General features: G+C 34.8%; 2 protein-coding genes across 5 annotated transcripts; one reads left to right on the top strand and one right to left on the bottom strand.

Annotated features, from left to right (window-relative positions):
• Positions 1-8749: 8749 nt before the first annotated feature.
• On the bottom strand, positions 8750-18077 carry LOC106416615 (ubiquitin-conjugating enzyme E2 2-like). Of its 4 annotated transcripts, XM_048767136.1 has the most exons (5): positions 17874-18077; positions 17507-17644; positions 17399-17424; positions 9771-9860; positions 8750-9445 (listed from the first exon to the last, which is right to left on the bottom strand). In XM_048767136.1, exons 2-5 carry the CDS (start codon positions 17632-17634, stop codon positions 9432-9434), a joined length of 258 nt encoding a protein of 85 aa, XP_048623093.1. In that variant the 5' UTR covers positions 17635-17644; positions 17874-18077; the 3' UTR covers positions 8750-9431. The 4 variants fall into 4 exon arrangements, with proteins under 4 accessions (XP_048623093.1, XP_048623091.1, XP_048623092.1 ...); XM_048767134.1 differs by lacking the exon at positions 17399-17424; XM_048767135.1 differs by having other exon boundaries at positions 17507-18064.
• A 208-nt stretch (positions 18078-18285) lies between these two features.
• LOC106416777 (pentatricopeptide repeat-containing protein At2g02750) lies at positions 18286-20602 on the top strand. The gene has a single exon (XM_013857685.3). It carries the CDS (start codon positions 18396-18398, stop codon positions 20250-20252), a length of 1857 nt encoding a protein of 618 aa, XP_013713139.1. The 5' UTR covers positions 18286-18395; the 3' UTR covers positions 20253-20602.
• The last annotated feature ends 100 nt before the right edge of the window (positions 20603-20702 follow it).

Here is a 20702-nt window from a genome sequence, read left to right as displayed (position 1 = left end):
CTATCTCACAATTATTCAGATTGTGCCCCTTTGTAAATTAAGGTCCTACAATCTTAACTCAAAAAACGTTTATTGCTTTTATGCACTAACCGATCTGATAATTGTGAAGTTGTTTTTGGTTGTAAGAACAGGTTCTATATGATGTAATCATGTAGATATGGTTGAAGCAGTTCAACAAAAATCCATAAAATAATCGGTGATAATTTTTTCAAACCTTATGCAATTTATTCTGATATTTTTATCGGTTATTTATATAAAATATATATTTTTTTTTTTTGATAACTATGGTATCTGGGCAGCCATATTCCCAACTATCCCTCCGAAAGGGGTCAAGCGCCCCAACGGAAGGGATGTTAAATCTGTTGTGGCCAAGGCTCGAACCCGGGTGGCGGACAGTACAGCTGTACCTCCTTTACCACCAAGCTACGAGCTCTTGGTTTATAAAATATAACTTCTTACCTGGTCTGATACTTGTTGAAATTTCAACAAAATTTCAGAGGTAATCAATCAATTTGACTGATTGAATATATTTAGGATTTCCTTTATAAAAACGTTCAGGAGTTTCTAAAAGGAATCATAAGAAAACAGTATTAAAGTTTCGTTATGCTTTTCTCTGTGAAATGCAAAGTTTTACGCTTGTTAATATAAAATCCTTTCCACGAATTTTGTGATTTGCTAAGCTTTGAACGAGTTATTGCTTTCCTACAAAAAAAATGGTAACCGTTTTGGGGTGAACGAACTCTTTTAAGTAATAACCAAAAAGGCTATTGGTTTTGACTTGGTATTAAAGGTTATTAGTTCTGAACGTGTTATTTACGTAACAACAACTTTGACCAATTCTCATTTGTCCACTATTCCCAATTGATTTACCGTATATTTTGCAATAATTTAAAATATTTGTGCAATTTATTCTATAGAAATAAATTAGGTTAATTTTTAGATTTTGCATTTATTGAAATTAGTTATCTGAGAATTTATTAATTCTAGAGATTTAATCTAATTTGTTACTGCAATTTATTCACATTGTTTAAATTGTTTAATACGTAATACTAAGCATCTAAAATTGGATAACATACTAATATAACTATGTGTGTTTTGAACATGTTTAATATTGAGTATGATTATCATAAAATTAGTAATCTGAATCTAATATATAAGAATACATTTATATTTTTGGTTCGTGTGAAAGATTGACTAATAAATATAGTATGACAAAAAAATATGATGAGTCGACATCCCATCTTGGAAATGGTCTGCCATATATGATCATGTGTGCTATATATATTGGAATTCTGATTTTTATCTTAATGTCCACACTATTTACGCCGGTTGTGGTAGAGGAAATAATGGTTAGAAATCTAGTGAGTCCCAGATTCAGTTTGGTAGTGGCCTGCCACATATTGATTGTATCAAATTTTGATATTTATCAGATTTTCATATTAATGTCTAATGCTATAAGCATATGATTAATGATGGATATAACTCAATTTTTATGTGGCATGAGCAATGTTTATTCACATGACCATATTGAAACTAATGATGTACCTAAGAGTGATGTAGATTTTTCTTTAAAAACAAGAAAAAAAAATTAACTCTTAATGAAAGATGACTGCAAATATGTATGATTTTGAGTTATCTCATGAAATGGGAAGGGAACATGTCTGACCGCATATATTCATTGGTGAGAGGCCACATGAACTTTGGAAAGGTAGCATACATTGGTATAAATACCTTAAAATGTGGGGTGCATAGCAAAAATCGCAATATCACTTTAAAAAAAAAAAAAAAAAAAAAAAAAAACCCACAATTTTGGTGCCTTTTTGATTCTGATTTATAAATCAAATAGATCAAATAAATCCGATATTCATGCTAATATAATCATGGAATGAATGTATACACTTTTCTTAAAAATGAGTATGTACAATGATAAAAATCTAAAACAAACTCATAAACAAAGAGAAGAAATCACATTTAGAATTAAGCCAAGACGTAGCAAACGAGCTCGTAAGGAAAAATTCTATTGTGAAGTTTTTTTTGATTGTTCTCTTCTTGAAAATGAGCCAAGAAATTTCACAAATGTCGTTTATACACCAAAGGCGCCTTCACGTAAGGAAACCATCAATAGTAAAATAAACTCCATTATGAAAAATCATACATGGTACATAGCATATTTACTAAACGGGTTTAAGGCCTTGAGTGTTAATATATTTTCGAAACAGGATTTGAAAATTGGTGGCTGGATCACAAGCGCAAGGTTAGGCTTGTGATGCAAAGATTTCCGAAAAAAACAATGTTTAAATCTCTCGACTCCAAGAATAACTGTAATCATAAGGTTTGGGACATTACAAAATTACATAAAAATCCTAGTGATGGACGTGAAAGTGTTATATGGATTTAAGCTAAGTCCAAAAATGATATGAAAATTTGCTAATATCATATTTTTAAATACATATACTTCAAAAGTATTCTACACGGATATATATTTGATATGTAAATCTCATCATAAAAATTGCTTAAACAAACTAAAAATGATTTTAGTGGAAAGTTTGACAATTATGGCATATGAGGTTACAAAATATGATTCTAGTAATATAGATTACTACATATCTGGTAGGAATCATTTGTCTCAAGTTCATATGCTAGGATGATATTTGTGAGATTCAAATATGATATGGTAGGAATCATTGGTCTCAAGCTCAATCTGGTGGCCTATGTGCATATACTAAGTCGCATCACATGAGTAATCCATGTTGTAAAAAATGGAAAACTATATCTAAAGAGTCAGCTTCTTGTGATATTCTAAAAGAACCAATAATCTTGAAGGATCCAGTTATATTAATTGGTTATCCCTAGAAACTAAAAGTCCACAAACAGATTTGTCTTTATGCATCACATCATTACAATTTTCTAAATTAAATCTGTGAAACAGATTAATTTTGAAACATATGTTCATAGCTTTCAATAAACTAAAGGAACTAAATGTTTCAAAACTTGGTAAAAGATTTCATATAAAAAATTAGTGATCAGACACTAAATTTTATGTATAGTGGTTATTAGTATCTTTTAAGAAGATGACAACAACCATTAGAAAATTTATCTCAAACGGATTAATCTCAATGGATTATATCCAGTTGGACAACCTATAAGAATTGGATTAATAAAAGTGTGTCACGAGATCAAATTGAAAAATCATCAAAAGGAATGGGTGTAAAGCCTATGAATTAAGAAGACGTTTGGCGGTAACTCTACTTAAATGATTGGAGATCCCAAGAAATAGGTTCAAGGGGAAAACTAAGTCAAACTTAATCCACCAAAAGCACTCTTAGACTTCGGTTTCTGCCCAGTTCCTAGGATGATTATACAGTGCTACTTGTATGTTGTTAAGGATAAGCATTAGCTTTTAATGATTCCATAGCTTCTAAAGCGGAGTATTACTCAATACTTTTCATGGTCAATCACCTAATGAGTGTGAAATGGGACAGTTTCTAGGAGAATGAATGTAAGGATATATTCTCTAAGTTCACTCATGAAAACCATGAATAGTTCATGGCCACAATGAACACAATAGAGAACCTAATTTTGTGAGAAAATGAAACTGTGCGATAGATGTTGTCTTGGTTTACACTAAAGTTCGGGGGGTTTAAGACATCATGTCACCTTCTGGTCGAGTAAACCCGATACCTATTGTCAATGACTGGTTCAAAGCTGAAACATGCTACCAACTCATTTGCAGTGGAGTTTTCGTTTGTATTCTCAAAAGTGTTTTAATCGAGTCTTTATTTGTTTAGAATCATTTATATTCATGTGGGGGATTGTTGGAACTCAATTTTAATACATATGTTAAAATTTAAGTTTGTATGAATGAGAAATGTTTGTCCTAAGATTGTTGCTTTAATAGCACAAATGGACAGTACGGAGAAGTCTAACAAGGTTGCTAACCTTAGACAATTATAGAGATGTGAATTTATACTAAACCAAGCGCGGGCACCAAGTTGAGTCAATTGGAACTCGGACTTGAGTTTGGTTTAGATAATGGTTCGGGTACATGGATCATGATCCAACAACCTATATTTTTATATCAAAGTTTTATTTTATGTAATTGATCACTACATAAATAAAAATTTGGTTAGAAAAATAAACAAATCTTTTAGAGAATAAAACTTGGTCAAAAGTCATTAATTCTTGTTAAGAATGAGACTTGGTCACCAAGCTAAAAAAGTCTTTTTAATTTCTGATTAATTTTGTGGTTAATGCCAAAAATTAATTCAGTATTTATCTCTACTAAGACCAAAAACGCTTTTGGCATCTTTCCTAAGCTATATAACGCTTCCTCTCATTCCACTAATATATACGGTGAAAAAAGTGAACAACAACAATCTCTTCCACTTTTCTCTTTATTTATTTTTCATTTTTTAATGAGAGTACACATAGAATAAAGGTTTGCTAAACTTCTTATTCAAGTGATGTGAATAGAAGAAAGATGCAGTTTTATTTTGGGACTCTAATCGCCATACAACCGTCACACTACGGAGCCTTTTTTGAGTTAAGGAAATAGATTCCTAAGTCTCGACTCTGCAAAAACTCATTGTCCATTTCGATTAATCCATGGTATTTCTGTTTTTATTCAATGTTCTGTATAATCTATCTCACAATTATTCAGATTGCGCCCTTTTGTAAATTAAGGTCCTACGATATATACACCGGTGAATCAAAAGCAACTAAACTAGTTATTAACAAGTTGAAGATCTTTGACTATACAATACGGAGAATAAGAAACGTGAAATAGAAGTTATATCTAACAAATAATAAAAAGAGGATATAAGCCTTAAATAGAGTGTCTACGTAGACAAAAATAATCGGTCAATGAGAAAATTTTTTTTGCCATGTCATCTCCTCTATTTGTTTTTACAAAATGATCCTTTAACTTTTTACTTAAACAATTTTAACCGAAAATATTTTTTTAGTGAAACATATTATTTATATAAATTTAATTATATTTTTCATTTACATAATAGTTTGTAAAGAAATATTTAGTGTAAATAATATCATAATTTTATAAAATACTAAAATAAATTGGGTTGGTTTGCAACTTTCACAAATAAAAAGTATTATTTGTAAACTTAGAAAAGAATATATCAAGAATATTTTTTTTTCAGGAGAGAAAATAGAAAAATACATCGGAGACAAATTCATCTCTATTATGAAATTCCTCTAATTTAGAGGAAAAAAATAGAGGAATACATTGGAGATGGTCTAAGACATGGCCGACGTAGATGATCGACGTTGAGATTTCAGCTTTTCTGATTCTTACTATTCTAATGTTTCAATATAATTTGAATATTTCCCTTGCTTTATAATATAATGGTTTAAAAGTATTTTTTCGTTTCACTATATAAATTGTTTTTATATTTCAATGTAACTTATTGTGTGGCCAATTAAATTATATAAATTACTGTGTAATTGATTAAATTTTTATATTAAATGACAGTTTTCTAAAGTAATAACTTTTAAATATTACAGATTTTAATTAAAACTGGAGGATATAAGCCTCAGATAGAGTGTCTACGTAGGCGAAAATAACCGGCCAATGAGAAACTATATTTTTGCCATGTCTCCTCCTTTATTTGTTTTTATAAAATGTTCCTTTAACTTTTTACTTAAACAATTATAAACGAAAATATTTTTTAGTGAAATATATTATTTATATAAATATAATTGTATTTTTTTATTTACATAATAGTTTGTAAAGAAATATTTAGTGTAAATAATATCATAATTTAAAAAATACTAAAATAAATTGGGTTGGTTTTCAACTTTCACAAATAAAAAGTATTATTTGTAAACTTAGAAAAGAATATATCAAGAATATTTTTTTTTCAGGACAAAAAATAGAAAAATGCATCGTAGACAAATTCATCTCTATTATGAAATTCCTCTATTTTAGAGAAAAAAATAGAGGAACACATTGGAGATGGTCTAAGGCATGGCCGACGTAAATGATCGAAGTTGAGATTTCAGCTTTTCTGATTCTTACTATTCTAATGTTTCAATATAATTTGAATATTCCCTTTGCTTTATAATATAATGGTTTAAAAGTATTTTTTGTTTCACTATATAAATTGTTTTTATATTTCAATGTAACTTATTGTGTGACCAATTAAATTATATAAATTGCTGTGTAATTGATTAAATGTATATATTAAATGAAAGTTTTCTAAAGTAATAACTTTTAAATATTACAGATTTTAATTAAAACTGGAGGATATAAGCCTCCGATAGAGTGTCTACGTAGGCGAAAATAATTGACCAATGAGAAATTATATTTTGGCCATGTCTTCTCCTCTATTTGTTTTTATAAAATGATCCTTTAACTTTTTACTTAAATAATTATAAACGAAAATATTTTTTTAGTGAAATATATTATTTATATAAATATAATTATATTTTTATATTTACATAATAGTTTGTAAAGAAATATTTAATGTAAATAATATCATAATTTTATAAAATACTAAAATAAATTGGGTTGGTTTTCAACTTTCACAAATAAAAAATATTATTTGTAAACTTAGAAAAGAATATCAAGAATATTAATTTTTAGGAGCGAAAATAGAAAAATACATCAGAGACAAATTCATCTCTATTATGAAATTCCTCTATTTTAGAGAAAAAATAGAGGATTACATTGGAGATGGTCTAAGGCATGGACGACGTAAATGATCGACGTTGAGATTTCAGCTTTTCTGATTCTTACTATTCTAATGTTTCAATATAATTTGAATATTTTCCTTGCTTTATAATATAATGGTTTAAAAGTATTTTTTCGTTTCACTATAAAAATTGTTTTTATATTTCAATGTAACTTATTGTGTGGCCAATTAAATTATATAAATTACTGTGTAATTGATTAAAATTTTATATTAAATGAAAGTTTTCTAAAGTAATAACTTTTAAATATTACAGATTTTAATTAAAACTGGAGGATATAAGCCTCAGATAGAGTGTCTACGTAGGCGAAAATAATCGGCCAATGAGAAACTATATTTTTGCCATGTCTCCTCCTTTATTTGTTTTTATAAAATGATCGTTTAACTTTTTACTTAAACAATTATAAACGAAAATATTTTTTAGTGAAATATATTATTTATATAAATATAATTGTATTTTTTTATTTACATAATAGTTTGTAAAGAAATATTTAGTGTAAATAATATCATAATTTAAAAAATACTAAAATAAATTGGGTTGGTTTTCAACTTTCACAAATAAAAAGTATTATTTGTAAACTTAGAAAAGAATATATCAAGAATATTTTTTTTTCAGGAGAGAAAATAGAAAAATGCATCGGAGACAAATTCATCTCTATTATGAAATTCTTCAATTTTAGAGAAAAAAATAGAGGAATACATAGGAGATGGTCTAAGGCATGGCCGACGTAAATGATCGACGTTGAGATTTCAGCTTTTCTGATTCTTACTATTTTAATGTTTCAATATAATTTGAATATTCCCTTTGCTTTATAATATAATGGTTTAAAAGTATTTTTTGTTTCACTATATAAATTGTTTTTATATTTCAATGTAACTTATTGTGTAAACAATTAAATTATATAAATTGCTGTGTAATTGATTAAATGTATATATTAAATGACAGTTTTCTAAAGTAATAACTTTTAAATATTACAAATTTTAATTAAAACTGGAGGATATAAGCCTCAGATAGAGTGTCTACGTAGGCGAAAATAATCGACCAATGAGAAACTATATTTTTGGCATGTCTTCTCCTCTATTTGTTTTTATAAAATGATCCTTTAACTTTTTACTTAAACAATTATAAACAAAAATATTTTTTAGTGAAATATATTATTTATATAAATATAATTATATATTTTTTATTTACATAATAGTTTTTAAAGAAATATTTAATGTAAATAATATCATAATTTTATAAAATACTAAAATAAATTGGGCTGATTTTCAAATTTCACAAATAAAAAATATTATTTGTAAACTTAGAAAATAATATATCAAGAATATTCATTTTTAGGAGAGAAAATAGAAAAATACATGAGAGACAAATTCATCTCTATTATGAAATTCCTTTATTTTAGAGGATAAAAAATCGAGGAATACATTGGAGATGGTCTAAGGCATAGCCGACGTAAATGATCGACGTTGAGATTTCAGCTTTTCTGATTCTTACTATTCTAATGTTTCAATATAATTTGGATATTCCCTTTGTTTTATAATATAATGGTTTAAAAGTATTTTTTGTTTCACTATATAAATTGTTTTTTATATTTCAATGTAACTTTATATTTATTAGATATTGTGTAACCAGTTAAATTATATAAATTACTGTATAATTGATTAAATTTATATATTAAATGACAGTTTTCTAAAGTAATAACTTTTAATTATTACAGATTTTAATTAAAACTAATTACATTTTGAAACAGATAGAGTAATCTATAAACTAACTCTATATAGATATGAAGACAAAATTGTAAAGTGGTCTCACCTTGAATTTCTCTCATTATGTGCATTCCTAATTGGAAGGAGATAATCAACATCTAATATCATGTTACTCTCAGTATATTACAAATGGTCGAACCGTAAACCAATTAAGGATGATGTAAAGAAGACATAAAAATGTATTTCCAGTTATCACAAATTTAGAATCAATTGACGACAACTTAATTATGTCCAGCGTAGGACAACAGAGAAGAGTTTCCATACCTTTTTTTTTGATCGAATTTAAAAATTAGTTATATATAATTTAATATAAAAAATTCACATACAAATAAAAATGATAAATATAACAAATTTAAATATATTATCCGCGCTAGGATCTAGTTTAGAATAAAAAAAGCCATAATCATATTCTTCAATGCATTAGAAGTTTTAAAAATAAAAACCATACCTAGTCATGTTCCTCTATGGTTCTGTCGAGCTGAGGTTGTGCAATGTGCAGAGTAGTGAAGAAACAACCAAACAAAAATAATGGTAAAACTAGAAGAAATGAAATATCACATTTTTCAGCTTTCATGTCTGTTCAAAAGTAGTAGCAGCAGGCTCTTTCTCGCAGCTAGAGTATTAGAGAGGATCATATGCTCTTACGAGTCGCTGATGAGGACCAGAGTGGGATTTGCTATCAACCGTCTTTGTGAAGATCAGAATATGAATATGAATGTGGTGAAGATAATACATGAAAGCATTAAAAGAAGAGAGAGATAAGTGTTGGTGGAATGAAACACAAGAGAGGAATTAAGTTCAATGTCGAAGAAGACAAACGCTCTACAACAAATATTATTTTACTAGTCAGCAGTCCAGCTTTGTTCCACAACCTCGCGGAATCTTCTGTTGTACTCCCGTTTGCTTTCGCTGAACATTCGTGCAGCTTCCAAGTTTGCAGGAGAATTCGGATTAGGATCACAGAGCAATGACTGTGATTTAAAAAAAAAAAAAGAAAAAGAGAGATTGTTCAGCCAAGGGTGATCATATCCACAACACCAACACTTTAAATTTTAAAAATGGAAGCAGAAAAAACAGCAATCATCAATGGTTTTATTGAGAAACAGGATATGAGAAGCATTTCTAAATATATAAGTATAGCAGCAACATCATATATTGGACTCCACTGGTTTTGGAGAATGTCCAAGCATATACTCCCATCAGCATATACTACCACACAACAATGGCCAAGTGCAAGCTTGGTGAATCACATGCCCTCAGAATAAGAAAGGTTAGTGTTAGTTATATTTAACTTACTATTTGGATGGAACATCCGTGAAACAAACCGAACCGTTGGTGGTTTGTTTGGATAATCTTCTGAAAACTGCAGTGAGAGTTTGAAAGTCCCTGATAAGATCATTCAAAAGAGATAGAAGAATAGATACGAATCTCAAGATAAGTGATTACTGTTGGAACTCTGTTTTACAAAGAATATAGAAGCTGATGTTTTCTGATTTTCCGGTGACTTTTCCGGCTACACCGGTGGTTATTCCGGTCAGATCATCAGCTCGTTGTAAAGATTATAATGAGCACTACAACCTGGTATATTCACACTTCAAAAACAGATAAATATAGAATGAGAAATGATGTTAAGAAGTTGGTAGCTCGGTGTATGTAACACTGCAAATTTTGTCAAAATGACATAACCAACAATTGTCCCACATCGGGGAATACAAGAGTCAAAGAGCAGTATAAATATGGCCTTGTGTCATATGGGTGTAAACGGCTCAGGTAGAGAGATGATTCCCCACGCGCGCCACCGCCTCCCGGCTCGGGTCGGCTTGGGCTTTGGTGGAGGGCCTCTGGCCCGATAAGAATATTTTTTTTGGACCAAGTTAAGCTCAACGTTTTACCATTTAATTTCTGAAAAAACGACATGCATTTTATTTTAAACAACACTTAGTTCGTTTAAAAACAACACGCTGTCTCTCTTCTTGACGATAAGTTTAAACGAGAAAAGATCTTGCGGAGGAAGTTTCGTAACGCCTCGCCTCCGAGATCCTCGCGAGACTTCCGCCAACGTGCGCACGTGCGGCATCAGTTACGGAAAGTGGCTCGTCTTCTCTTTTTTATAAACTCGTCTCCTCCTTCATTTCTCTTTAAGTTTTTACGCAACAAAAAATCACCAAATCCCTCAATGTAAGTCTAGAGAGTGTTTCTTAGAGTTTATAGTTTGATAGGGCGATCACGAGTGAGGCGTGATTCGTCTGCCATGGTTGTATCCTGGGACTCGATATTCGTACAGTACCGTCTCACTAACGGAGCGAATATTTAGAGTTAAGGAAAGAGATTATATCTCGACTCAATGTTCATTTGCGAATATGATTTCTTATCGTTCTTGTATTCGCTTCGCTCTTTACGAATCGTTTATTTCCTTAACATATCGCTTTTATTATTTCATTTATTCAGTCTGGTTATCCGGCTTCTACAATCTTAACTCTAATTTCGCTTTCTATTTAAAGCGTTATCGGATTGAAAAACGGTTCAACAAAGATTTGTTAACGGTTATTAGAACGCTGTTTGCGATTTGCTCGGCAGCATTTCCTCGAAACGTTCCGTTTATTGATATATGATACATATAAACCTTTCCTGGTTTCGTTCAAAACGATGTTTGCGATTTGCTCTATGCTTATCCGCAAAACGTTTCTTTGTTCTTTTGTAAACGTGTTTGCGAATTGCTTTATAGCACTTCCGCGAAACGTTTCCTATGTATTTCATAACGATTTGCGGATTGCTTTCTAGCATTATCGTGAAAAGTTTTTTGATATACGATTCTTAAAACAAAGTATATGAATCGTTTCCATAACCGCTTTCTTAAGCGAGATTATGAAACATTCTAAGTCTATACAAAACGGTTTCTGCAAACGCTTCTCTAAGCGAGTTTGCGAAACGGTTTTTCCAGACTAATATTGATATGATTTTGTTCAAACACCAAAAATGACCATCGATTTTAAACTATTATTTTTCTTTAAAATAATATGTTATTTGTTGAATGGAGTACTGATTCGCCTTCATGGTTTTCTCTATAGGAAAAACAATGACGAACGATAACAACACCCCCATTGACACCACAAATGTCAATCAGACTCCACTCAACGTTGCAGCAACTGATGCAACTGTGACAAACGTTGGAAACATCACAGCGTCAACAACAAGCACTATCCTCCCTGCGGAAAATGCTGCTGATGAAACCACTCGCCGTAGCCTATTCGGTGCCGGACTTTAACAAGACGGGTTCAGTTTCAGCAACTGCAAGTGGTCCGGTGGCAGTTCAAACTCCTCCGGTTGTCCCTAGTGTGTTCACTCAAGGACTGATGCCAGACAAGTTTGATGGCAAAGGCTTCAAAACGTTGCAGAAGAAGATGATGTTCTTCCTAACAACGATGAAGCTGGACAAGTTCATCCAGGAGGACAAGCACCTTATGCCTTACGGGATTGATGATGTTCACAGTCTCGCAACTGATGACATATGGATGCATTCCGACTTCATATGCAAAGGTTACATTTTTGGTCGTCTCATTGACCCATTGTACTGGGTCTACTGTGAGATCCCCACGGCAAAAGAGCTATGGAGATCACTGGACAAGAAGTACAGAGGTGAGGACGCTGGCTGCCAGAAGTATGTGGTCACAAAATTCCACGACTTCAAAATGGTGGATTCAAAACCCATCATGTATCAGGTGGAAGCGCTTCAGCTCATTTGCCATGAAATCGCTGCTGAAGGAATGTCCATCTGTGAGACATTCACAACTCTCAGCTTCATTGAAAAGCTTCCTCCAAACTATGCGGATTTCAAGAACTACTTGAAGCACAAGAAGAAGAAGATGGGGCTCGAGGAGCTCATCATGAGGCTTCAGATGGAATCCAGAAACCGAACTGCTGACAAGGTCACTGCTAAGGAGCACAGTGTCAACATGGCTGAGCACAAAGGCAAAGGAAAGACACAGGCTAATTCTCCTGCCAAGCCTTCCAAGACTGCTGCAGCCTTGAAGGCTTCTGGAAAAAAACTTCAAGAACAAAGGTATTGAGATCAATGCGAATGTGGAGAAGTTGAAGGAGAAATGTCACTACTGCCACAAAGTGGGGCACATGATTGTTGAGTGTCGCAAAAAGATCAAAGATGAGAAGGCTCAGGCAAATCTCACTGAGGAGGATCTCGTTGTTGTGGTGACTGAAGCCAACATGGTTGAAAGCAACAACCCCAAGGAATGGTGGTATGACACTGGTGCAACCACCCACATTTGCACCGATAGGGCGATGTTCAGCACCTATCAGAAAAGCGAGACTCAGGAGAAGCTCAGGATGGGAAACACTGCAGTCTCCAAGATTGAAGGACGCGGCAATGTGATTTTGAAGATGACATCTGGACGTGAGTTCACTCTGACGAATGTGAAGCATGTGCCTGACATGAGGAAGAACCTGGTCTCAGGAACCTTGTTCAGCAAGAATGGATTTGCCATAAGTTTTGAGGCGGACAAACTCGTGATTATGAAGAATGGGATGTATTTGGGAAATGAGTATGTTAAGGGTGGACTTGTCAAGTTGAATGTAAAGACAGTCCCTCCGAAAGTTGTAGCTCCAAAAGTTTCAATGAATAAAAAAGAGCCAGTTGCTTATTTGGTTGAGTCTTTTAATATATGCCATGAAAGATTATGCCATGTAAACAATAAATCTATACAAAGATTAATGAATTTAAATCTAATTCTTAAATGCAAAACAACTAAACAAAAATGTGAAGTATGCGTACAGGCTAAGCTCACAAAAACGCCATCACCTCGTGTCGAAAGAACTAATAAACCTCTAGATTTAATTTACACCGATTTATGTGATTTAAAATACATACAAACTAGAGGTGAGAAAAAATACTTTGTGACCTTCATAGATGACTGCACAAAATATTGTTATGTATACTTGTTACATAGCAAAGATGAAACCTTAGAAAAATTCAAAGAATTTAAACTCGAGGTCGGAAATCAGCTTAAAACAACTATTAAAGTAGTTAGAAGCGACAAAGGAGACGAGTATGATGGTCCATTCAATGCATTCTGTAAAGAACATGGAATAATCCATCAAACTACAGCTCCTTATTCACCAGAATCCAATGGAGTTACTAAACGCAAAAATCGAACTCTAAAAGAGATGATGAATGCAATGTTGCAGGAATCTGGGTTACCCCAGAACATGTGGGGGGAAGCGTTGCTTACCACTAATTATATCCTCAACAAAATTCCACACAAAGTAACTGACAAAACTCCATATGAATTACGGAAAGGTAATTTACCTTCGTATAATACCTCAAAGTGTGGGGGTGCTTGGCAAAAGTTGCGGTACCGCCACCAAAGAAGGTCACTATTGGACCTAAAACAGTGGATTGCATCTTCATCGGACATGCACATAACAGTAATGCTTATCTATTTCTGGTACACAAATCTGTAATATCAGACATTCATGAAAATACAGTAATAGAATCAAGAAATGCATCTTTCTTCAAAAATATTTTTCCATATAAGGAAAAACAAGATTCAAAACGAACTCGAGAAGAAAGAGAAAATGTCAAAAACTCAGAAACTGAGACAAACGTCGAGATTTCTACAAATGATATTTCAGAAAATGAAGAAAAAGATGAACCTCGAAGAAGCAAAAGAGCTCGAAAGAAAAAAAAAATTTGGTGAAAATTTCCTAAAGGCATTTTTAGTGGAAAATGTTCCAAAAACTTTGGCAGAAGCCATGGCTTCACCTGAAGCTCCATTTTGGAACGAAGCTGTCAGGAGTGAATTTGATTCTATCATGCAAAATTATACATGGTACATAACAGATTTACCACCTGGCTGCAAAGCATTAGGAAATAAATGGATAATGACACGAAAACCTGGTGGAAAATACAAATCTAGGCTTGTAGTTCAAGACAAAAGGAAGATTTGGACTATTTCGATACATATTCTCCAGTAACGAGAATAACATCAATAAGACTGATGATAGCAATCACAGCCTTAAGAGACCTAGAAATCCATCAAATGGATGTAAAAACCGCTCTTCTAAATGGTGATTTAGAAGAGGAAATTTACATAAAACCACCTGAAGGTTTTGTCGTTCCCGGACAGGAAGACAAAGTATTCCGACTTGTAAAGTCACTTTATGGACTTAAGCAAACTCCTAAACAATGGCATCAAAAATTTGACAATACAATGATGTCAAATGGTTTCAAAATAAATGAATGTGACAAATGCATATACTACAAAACTACAAAAAATGCGTATGGTTTGCTATGTCTATATGTAGATGATATGCTCATTATTGGAAGCAATAAAGACATTATCAATCAAATAAAAAACATGCTCAAAGGGACATTTGAGATGAAAGACTTGGGATTAGCAGATGTAATTCTCGGGATTAAAGTCACAAGAAATTCAAACGGAATTATCGTAACCTAATCTCATTATGCTCAAACAATATTAGAGAGGTTTAAAAATTACTCTAATAGTACGGCTCCGTTAGATCCCCAAATGCACTTGACAAAGAATTCAGGTGAAGCGGTTTCACAAAACGAGTATGCACGTGTGATCGGAAGTCTCATGTACTTGACCAATTGTACTAGACCAGATCTAGCGCATGCAGTAAACATACTTAGTCGATATACAAGTAATCCAGGTCATACACACTGGAAAGCTATAACGAGGGTACTCAATTACTTGCGCTACACCAAAGATTTTGGGCTTCCTTATGGTAAAGAACCAGCAGTTTTAGAAGGATACAGTGATGCTAACTGGATATCAGATTCAAAAAACTCAAAATCCACGAGTGGATATGTCTTTACACTAGGAGGAGCAGCAATATCATGGAAATCTACCAAACAAACAGTGTTACCCAGATCAACCATGGAATCTGGGTTCATAGCCTTAGACAAAGCAGCAGAAGAAGTTGAATGGCTTAGAATTTTTTTGGAAGATATTCCTATGTGGGAGAAACATGTGCCAGCTATACGCATACATTGTGATAGTCAATCATCTATAGCTCGGGCTGAGAGTAATCTCTACAATGGTAAATCTCGTCACATCAGAAGACAACATAAAGCCATTAGATAACTTATCTCAACTGGTGTAGTCACAATAGACTACATCAAATCGGCTGACAACCTAGCGGATCCATTTACTAAAGGTTTGCCACGAGATGTTGTTGCTAAATTATCAAAAGGAATGGGTTTAAAGCCTATAACGAATGAGGATGCTTGATTGCAACCCTACCTATCATGACTGGAGATCCCAAGACGTAGGTTCAAAAGGAAAACAAAATCAAACAGAATCTAAGCAAAGCACTTGAGACAAATAGTCTCTTCTCAGCTCCTAAGATGATAAAAGTGCTAACAAATGTGAGAAGGATAAGCATAAGCTTTTAATGATTTCATAGCTTCTTAAGCGGAGTATTACTCAATACTTTTCATGGTCAATCACCTAATGAGTGTGAAATGGGGCCGTTTCTAGGAGAATGAATGCAAGGCTATATTCTCTAAGTTCACTCATGAAAACCAGGAATAGTTCATGGCCACAATGAACACAATAGAGAACTAAGTTCTGCGAGAAAATGAAGCTGCGTTATGCATGTTGTCTCGGTCTACATAAAACACCGGTTGGTTCAAGACATCATGTTCACCTTCTGGTATAGTAAACCCAACAAATATTAACTATGAGTGGTTCAAGGCTTAAAAATGCCACCAACTCAAACACAGTGAATTTTTCGCACACTCTCGACAAGTCTGTCTAGTCTAGTCAGGATTAGTATTAGTATTTTTTTTAGAGTCTATCGAGTCTGCATTTAGTCTGCATATGTTTAGAAGAGTCATTTCTATTCATGTGGGGGAATTTTGGAACTCTGTTTTACAAAGAATATAGAAGCTGATGTTTTCTGATTTTCCGGTGACTTTTCCAGCTACACCAGTGGTTATTCCGCTCAGATCATCAGCTCGTTGTAAAGATTATAATGAGCACTACAACCTGGTATATCCACACTTCAAAAACAGATAAATATTGAATGAGAAATGATGCTAAGAAGTTGGTAGCTTGGTGTATGTAACACTGCAAGTTTTGTCAAAATGACATAACCAACAATTGTCCCACATCGGGGAATACAAGAGTCAAAAAGCAGTATAAATATGGTCTTGTGTCATATGGGTGTAAACGGCTCAGGTAGAGAGAGGATTCCCCACGCGCGCGCCGCCGTCCGGCCGTCTCGGGTCGGCGTGGGCGTGGGCTTGGGCTTGGGTGGAGGACCTCCGGCCCGATAAGAATATTCTTTTTGGACCAAGTTAAGCTTAACGTATTGCCATTTAATTTCCGAAAAAACGACATGCATTTTATTTTAAACAACACGTAGTTCGTTTAAAAACAACACGCTGTCTCTCTTCTTGACGATAAGTTTAAACGAGAAAAGATCTTGCGGAGGAAGTTTCGTAATGCCTCGCCTCCAAGATCCTCGCGGCATCATATACGGAAAGTGGCTCGTCTTCTCTTCTTTATAAACTCGTCTCCTCCTTCATTTCTCTTTAAGTTTTTACGCAACAAAAAATCACCAAATCCCTCAACGTAAGTCTAGAGAGTGTTTCGTAGAGTTTATAATTCGATAGGGCGATCACGAGTGAGGCGTGATTCGTCTGTCATGGTTGTATCCTGTGACTCGATATTCGTACAGTACAGTCTCACTAACGAAGTGAATTTTTAGAGTTAAAGAAAGAGATTATATCTCGAGTCCATGTTCATTTGCGAATACGATTTTTTATCGTTATTGTATTCGCTTTTTACGAATCGTTTATTTTCTTAACATATCGCTTTTATTATTTCGTTTATTCAGTATGGTTATCCGGCTTCTACAATTACAATTAACAAAACTTTTACCTCCACTCCATGGGGTATCATCAGGCCTGCAAATCCACAAAAAAACAAGGCGTAAATAAGAACAGTGGAAGACTTGGAGAATGTTTTCTGTAATCAAAATTTATTTACCCGAAAATAACAGCATTCCAGAGCATGATGTTGTTGTCTTGTGGAGCACCACTGATTCCTGCAGGTGGGTCTTGCTGCTGCAACCTCTTGAAATCCCTCATCAATCTCTTCCTCGCTGGTGTCGACATCCTTCTCTCACTTGTATCACAGAACTCAAAATCAAGATTTTCAATGTGTTCTGAATTGTAGTTTCAATCAGCTTCAACAGAAAAGCTTTTAGAAGCAAATCAAAACCACACAGTTCTCTTTAACCTATGAAGCGCTTAAGACAGGATCAATTCACCATAAAGATCGAAACTTTTGATAGGCCCATATGAAAACTAAGTAGAAACACCGGATCTAACAAAGAAACAGAGGGATCTCTCACTGTTGAGCTAAAAAGGTAAAGAACGGCGGAGGTCGACGTCAAGCGAGCATCTTTCCTTGCCGCGACGAAAGGAGGGAAGTTTAAGCGACGATGATGACCACCGGTGATGACAGAAAAGTCTCCTATCGATCCTCAAAATTCACCGTGCACGCAGTGGTGATCAATCAAAGAACATCACTTTAAACCAGACTCGGATATTTGCCTCAGGCGGTGCTTAACCGATAATAAACCGTTTGAATCAAATGTTGCAATAACCGGTTTAAACCAGACATGAACCAACAATATAATGTTGCTTTGATCCCTTGTACATGAAAATGATAACCGATTTAATCCAGCACGAGATTGCTTAACCGATGATAAACCGTTAAACCGTACTGTCGTAGTAACCAACAATAAATTGTTGCTTTGATCTCTTGTCGAGCCGTTGATCCGTTGTGATAAAAAAAAAAAGATCTCTTGTCGAGGAGGACGACAGTGGAGAGAGCCGTTGATGCGCCCTGGTGCTCGCTTTCGCCTCTCTAGATGATAAACCTCACGAGGCACCGAGTCACTAACCTCGTGACCAGTGGGGTTTCACTAGATGCAGCGTTGTACACGCGCCGCCACTATTCTGCTCACTCTCCCGACAAGTTCACATTCCCGCCTCTTCTCAAATCATGCGCGAAGCTCGGCGACGCCACCCAAGGCCGAAACCTGCACGCCCAGATCATAAAGACCGGCTTTCTCGTCGATCATTTCACCGCGACGGCTCTGGTGAGCATGTACATGAAGGTGAAGCAGACGAAGGACGCACTCAACCTGCTCGACGAAATGCCCGAGAGGAGCGTCGCGAGTGTTAACGCGGCGGTTTCCGGGCTTTTGGAGAACGGGTTTGCTAGAGAAGCGTTTAGGATGTTCGGGGAAGCTAGGGTTAGTGGGTCTGGTACCAACTCTGTTACGGTGGCTAGCGTTTTGAGTAGCTGCGATGATGTAGAAGGAGGGATGCAGGTGCACTGCTTGGCGATGAAGTCAGGTTTTGAGACGGAAGTATACGTTGGGACATCTCTTGTTTCAATGTATTCGAGGTGTGGGGAGTGGGTTTTAGCTGCGAGGATGTTCGAAACGGTTCCTCACAAGAGTGTTGTGACGTACAATGCGTTCATCTCCGGATTGATGGAGAATGGAGTTCCACGTTTGGTTCCTAGCGTCTTCAATCTCATGAGGAAGTTTTCAGATGAAGAACCAAACGCTGTTACTTTCATCAATGCCGTATCTGCTTGCGCTAGTCTTATGCATCTCCAGTACGCTAGGCAAATCCATGGTCTTGTCATGAAAAAACCGTTTCGGTTTGATACAATGGTCGGTACGTCTCTCATTGATATGTATTCGAAATGCCGGTGTTGGGAATCAGCGTACGGCGTTTTCACAGAGATGAAAGGTACCAGGAACTTGATTTCTTGGAACTCTGTTATCTCTGGGATGATGATTAACGGACAGCATGAGGTGGCAGTTGAGCTGTTCGAACAGCTTGATTCAGAGGGGCTTAAGCCAGATTCCGCCACGTGGAATTCGCTGATCAGTGGCTTTTCGCAGTTAGGGAGAGTAGTGGAAGCTTTCAAGTTCTTTGAGAGAATGATATCCGTAGTTGTGGCTCCTAGTTTGAAATGTCTCACTAGCCTTCTATCGGCTTGTTCAGATACTTGGGTTTTAAAGAACGGCAAAGAGATCCATGGATACGTCATTAAAGCTGCAGCTGAGAGGGATACATTTGTTTCTACGTCTCTCATGGACATGTACATGAAATGTGGGTTGTCGTTATGGGCACGGCTAATCTTTGACCGGTTTGAACCGAAACCCAAGGATCCGGTGTTCTGGAACGTTATGATATCCGGCTATGGTAAACATGGTGAGTGTGAATCTGCAATTGAAATCTTTGAACTACTAAGAGAGGAGAAAGTAGAACCGAGTTTAGCAACCTTTACTGCTGTTCTATCTGCTTGTAGTCACTGTGGCGACGTCGAAAAGGGAGTTGAAATTTTTAGTTTGATGCAGGAAGATTATGGATTCAAACCTAGTACAGACCACATTGGTTGTATGGTTGATCTCTTGTGTCGCTTTGGGAGATTGAGAGAGGCCAAGGAGGTAATAGATCAAATGTCGGAACCATCATCTTCGGTTTACTCTTCTCTGCTCGGTGCCTGTAGGCAGCACCTGGATCCAGTGCTTGGGGAGGAAGCAGCGATGAAGCTAGCTGAGCTAGAGCCAGAGAATCCGGCTCCGTTTGTGATCTTGTCAAGCATATATGCTGCATTAGAAAGATGGGAAGATGTGGAGAGTATCAGGCGTGTAATAGATGAGAAGCAACTAGTAAAACTTCCGGGTGTTAGTTTGTCTGGTTAGGTATATGGACTTGGTGGTGCAGAGAGGTTTACTGCAGAGCCCAGACAGGGTTCCCTTCGGGGAGTATTGGCATGGTCATCATGATTTGGAGCCTATTAAGCAGATGATACAGAGACCAGTATCTGCCTTCTTATAATGAACCGGTTACTTGCACTGAAGAGTTGAAGACCCTTTGTGATGAATATTTATTTGTAAATCAAAGATGAGACAAAAGTAGATTGATTCTTGTATTAACAAAATAGTGTTTGTTTGCTCTTGGGTCAGGGCAAATTGTATAACATAAAATGAGTTTTTTTCTACACAACAACACATTCTATTTGTTGTAAACACTATTTCATTCTCCACTGCTACTTTATGTTTCCTTTGGTTGTCTCTATCAACGACTCATTGATTGTAATAATAAAAAGATGAGGATGGACACAAGAACCAAGTTTGCAAGGTTGTCTGTAA

This window comes from Brassica napus, chromosome C9 (genome assembly GCF_020379485.1).
Source record: "Brassica napus cultivar Da-Ae chromosome C9, Da-Ae, whole genome shotgun sequence".
NCBI classification, from domain to species: Eukaryota; Viridiplantae; Streptophyta; class Magnoliopsida; order Brassicales; family Brassicaceae; genus Brassica; species Brassica napus.
The sequence above is the reverse complement of the archived record's forward strand: the minus strand, read 5'-3'. Positions and strand labels throughout refer to the sequence as shown.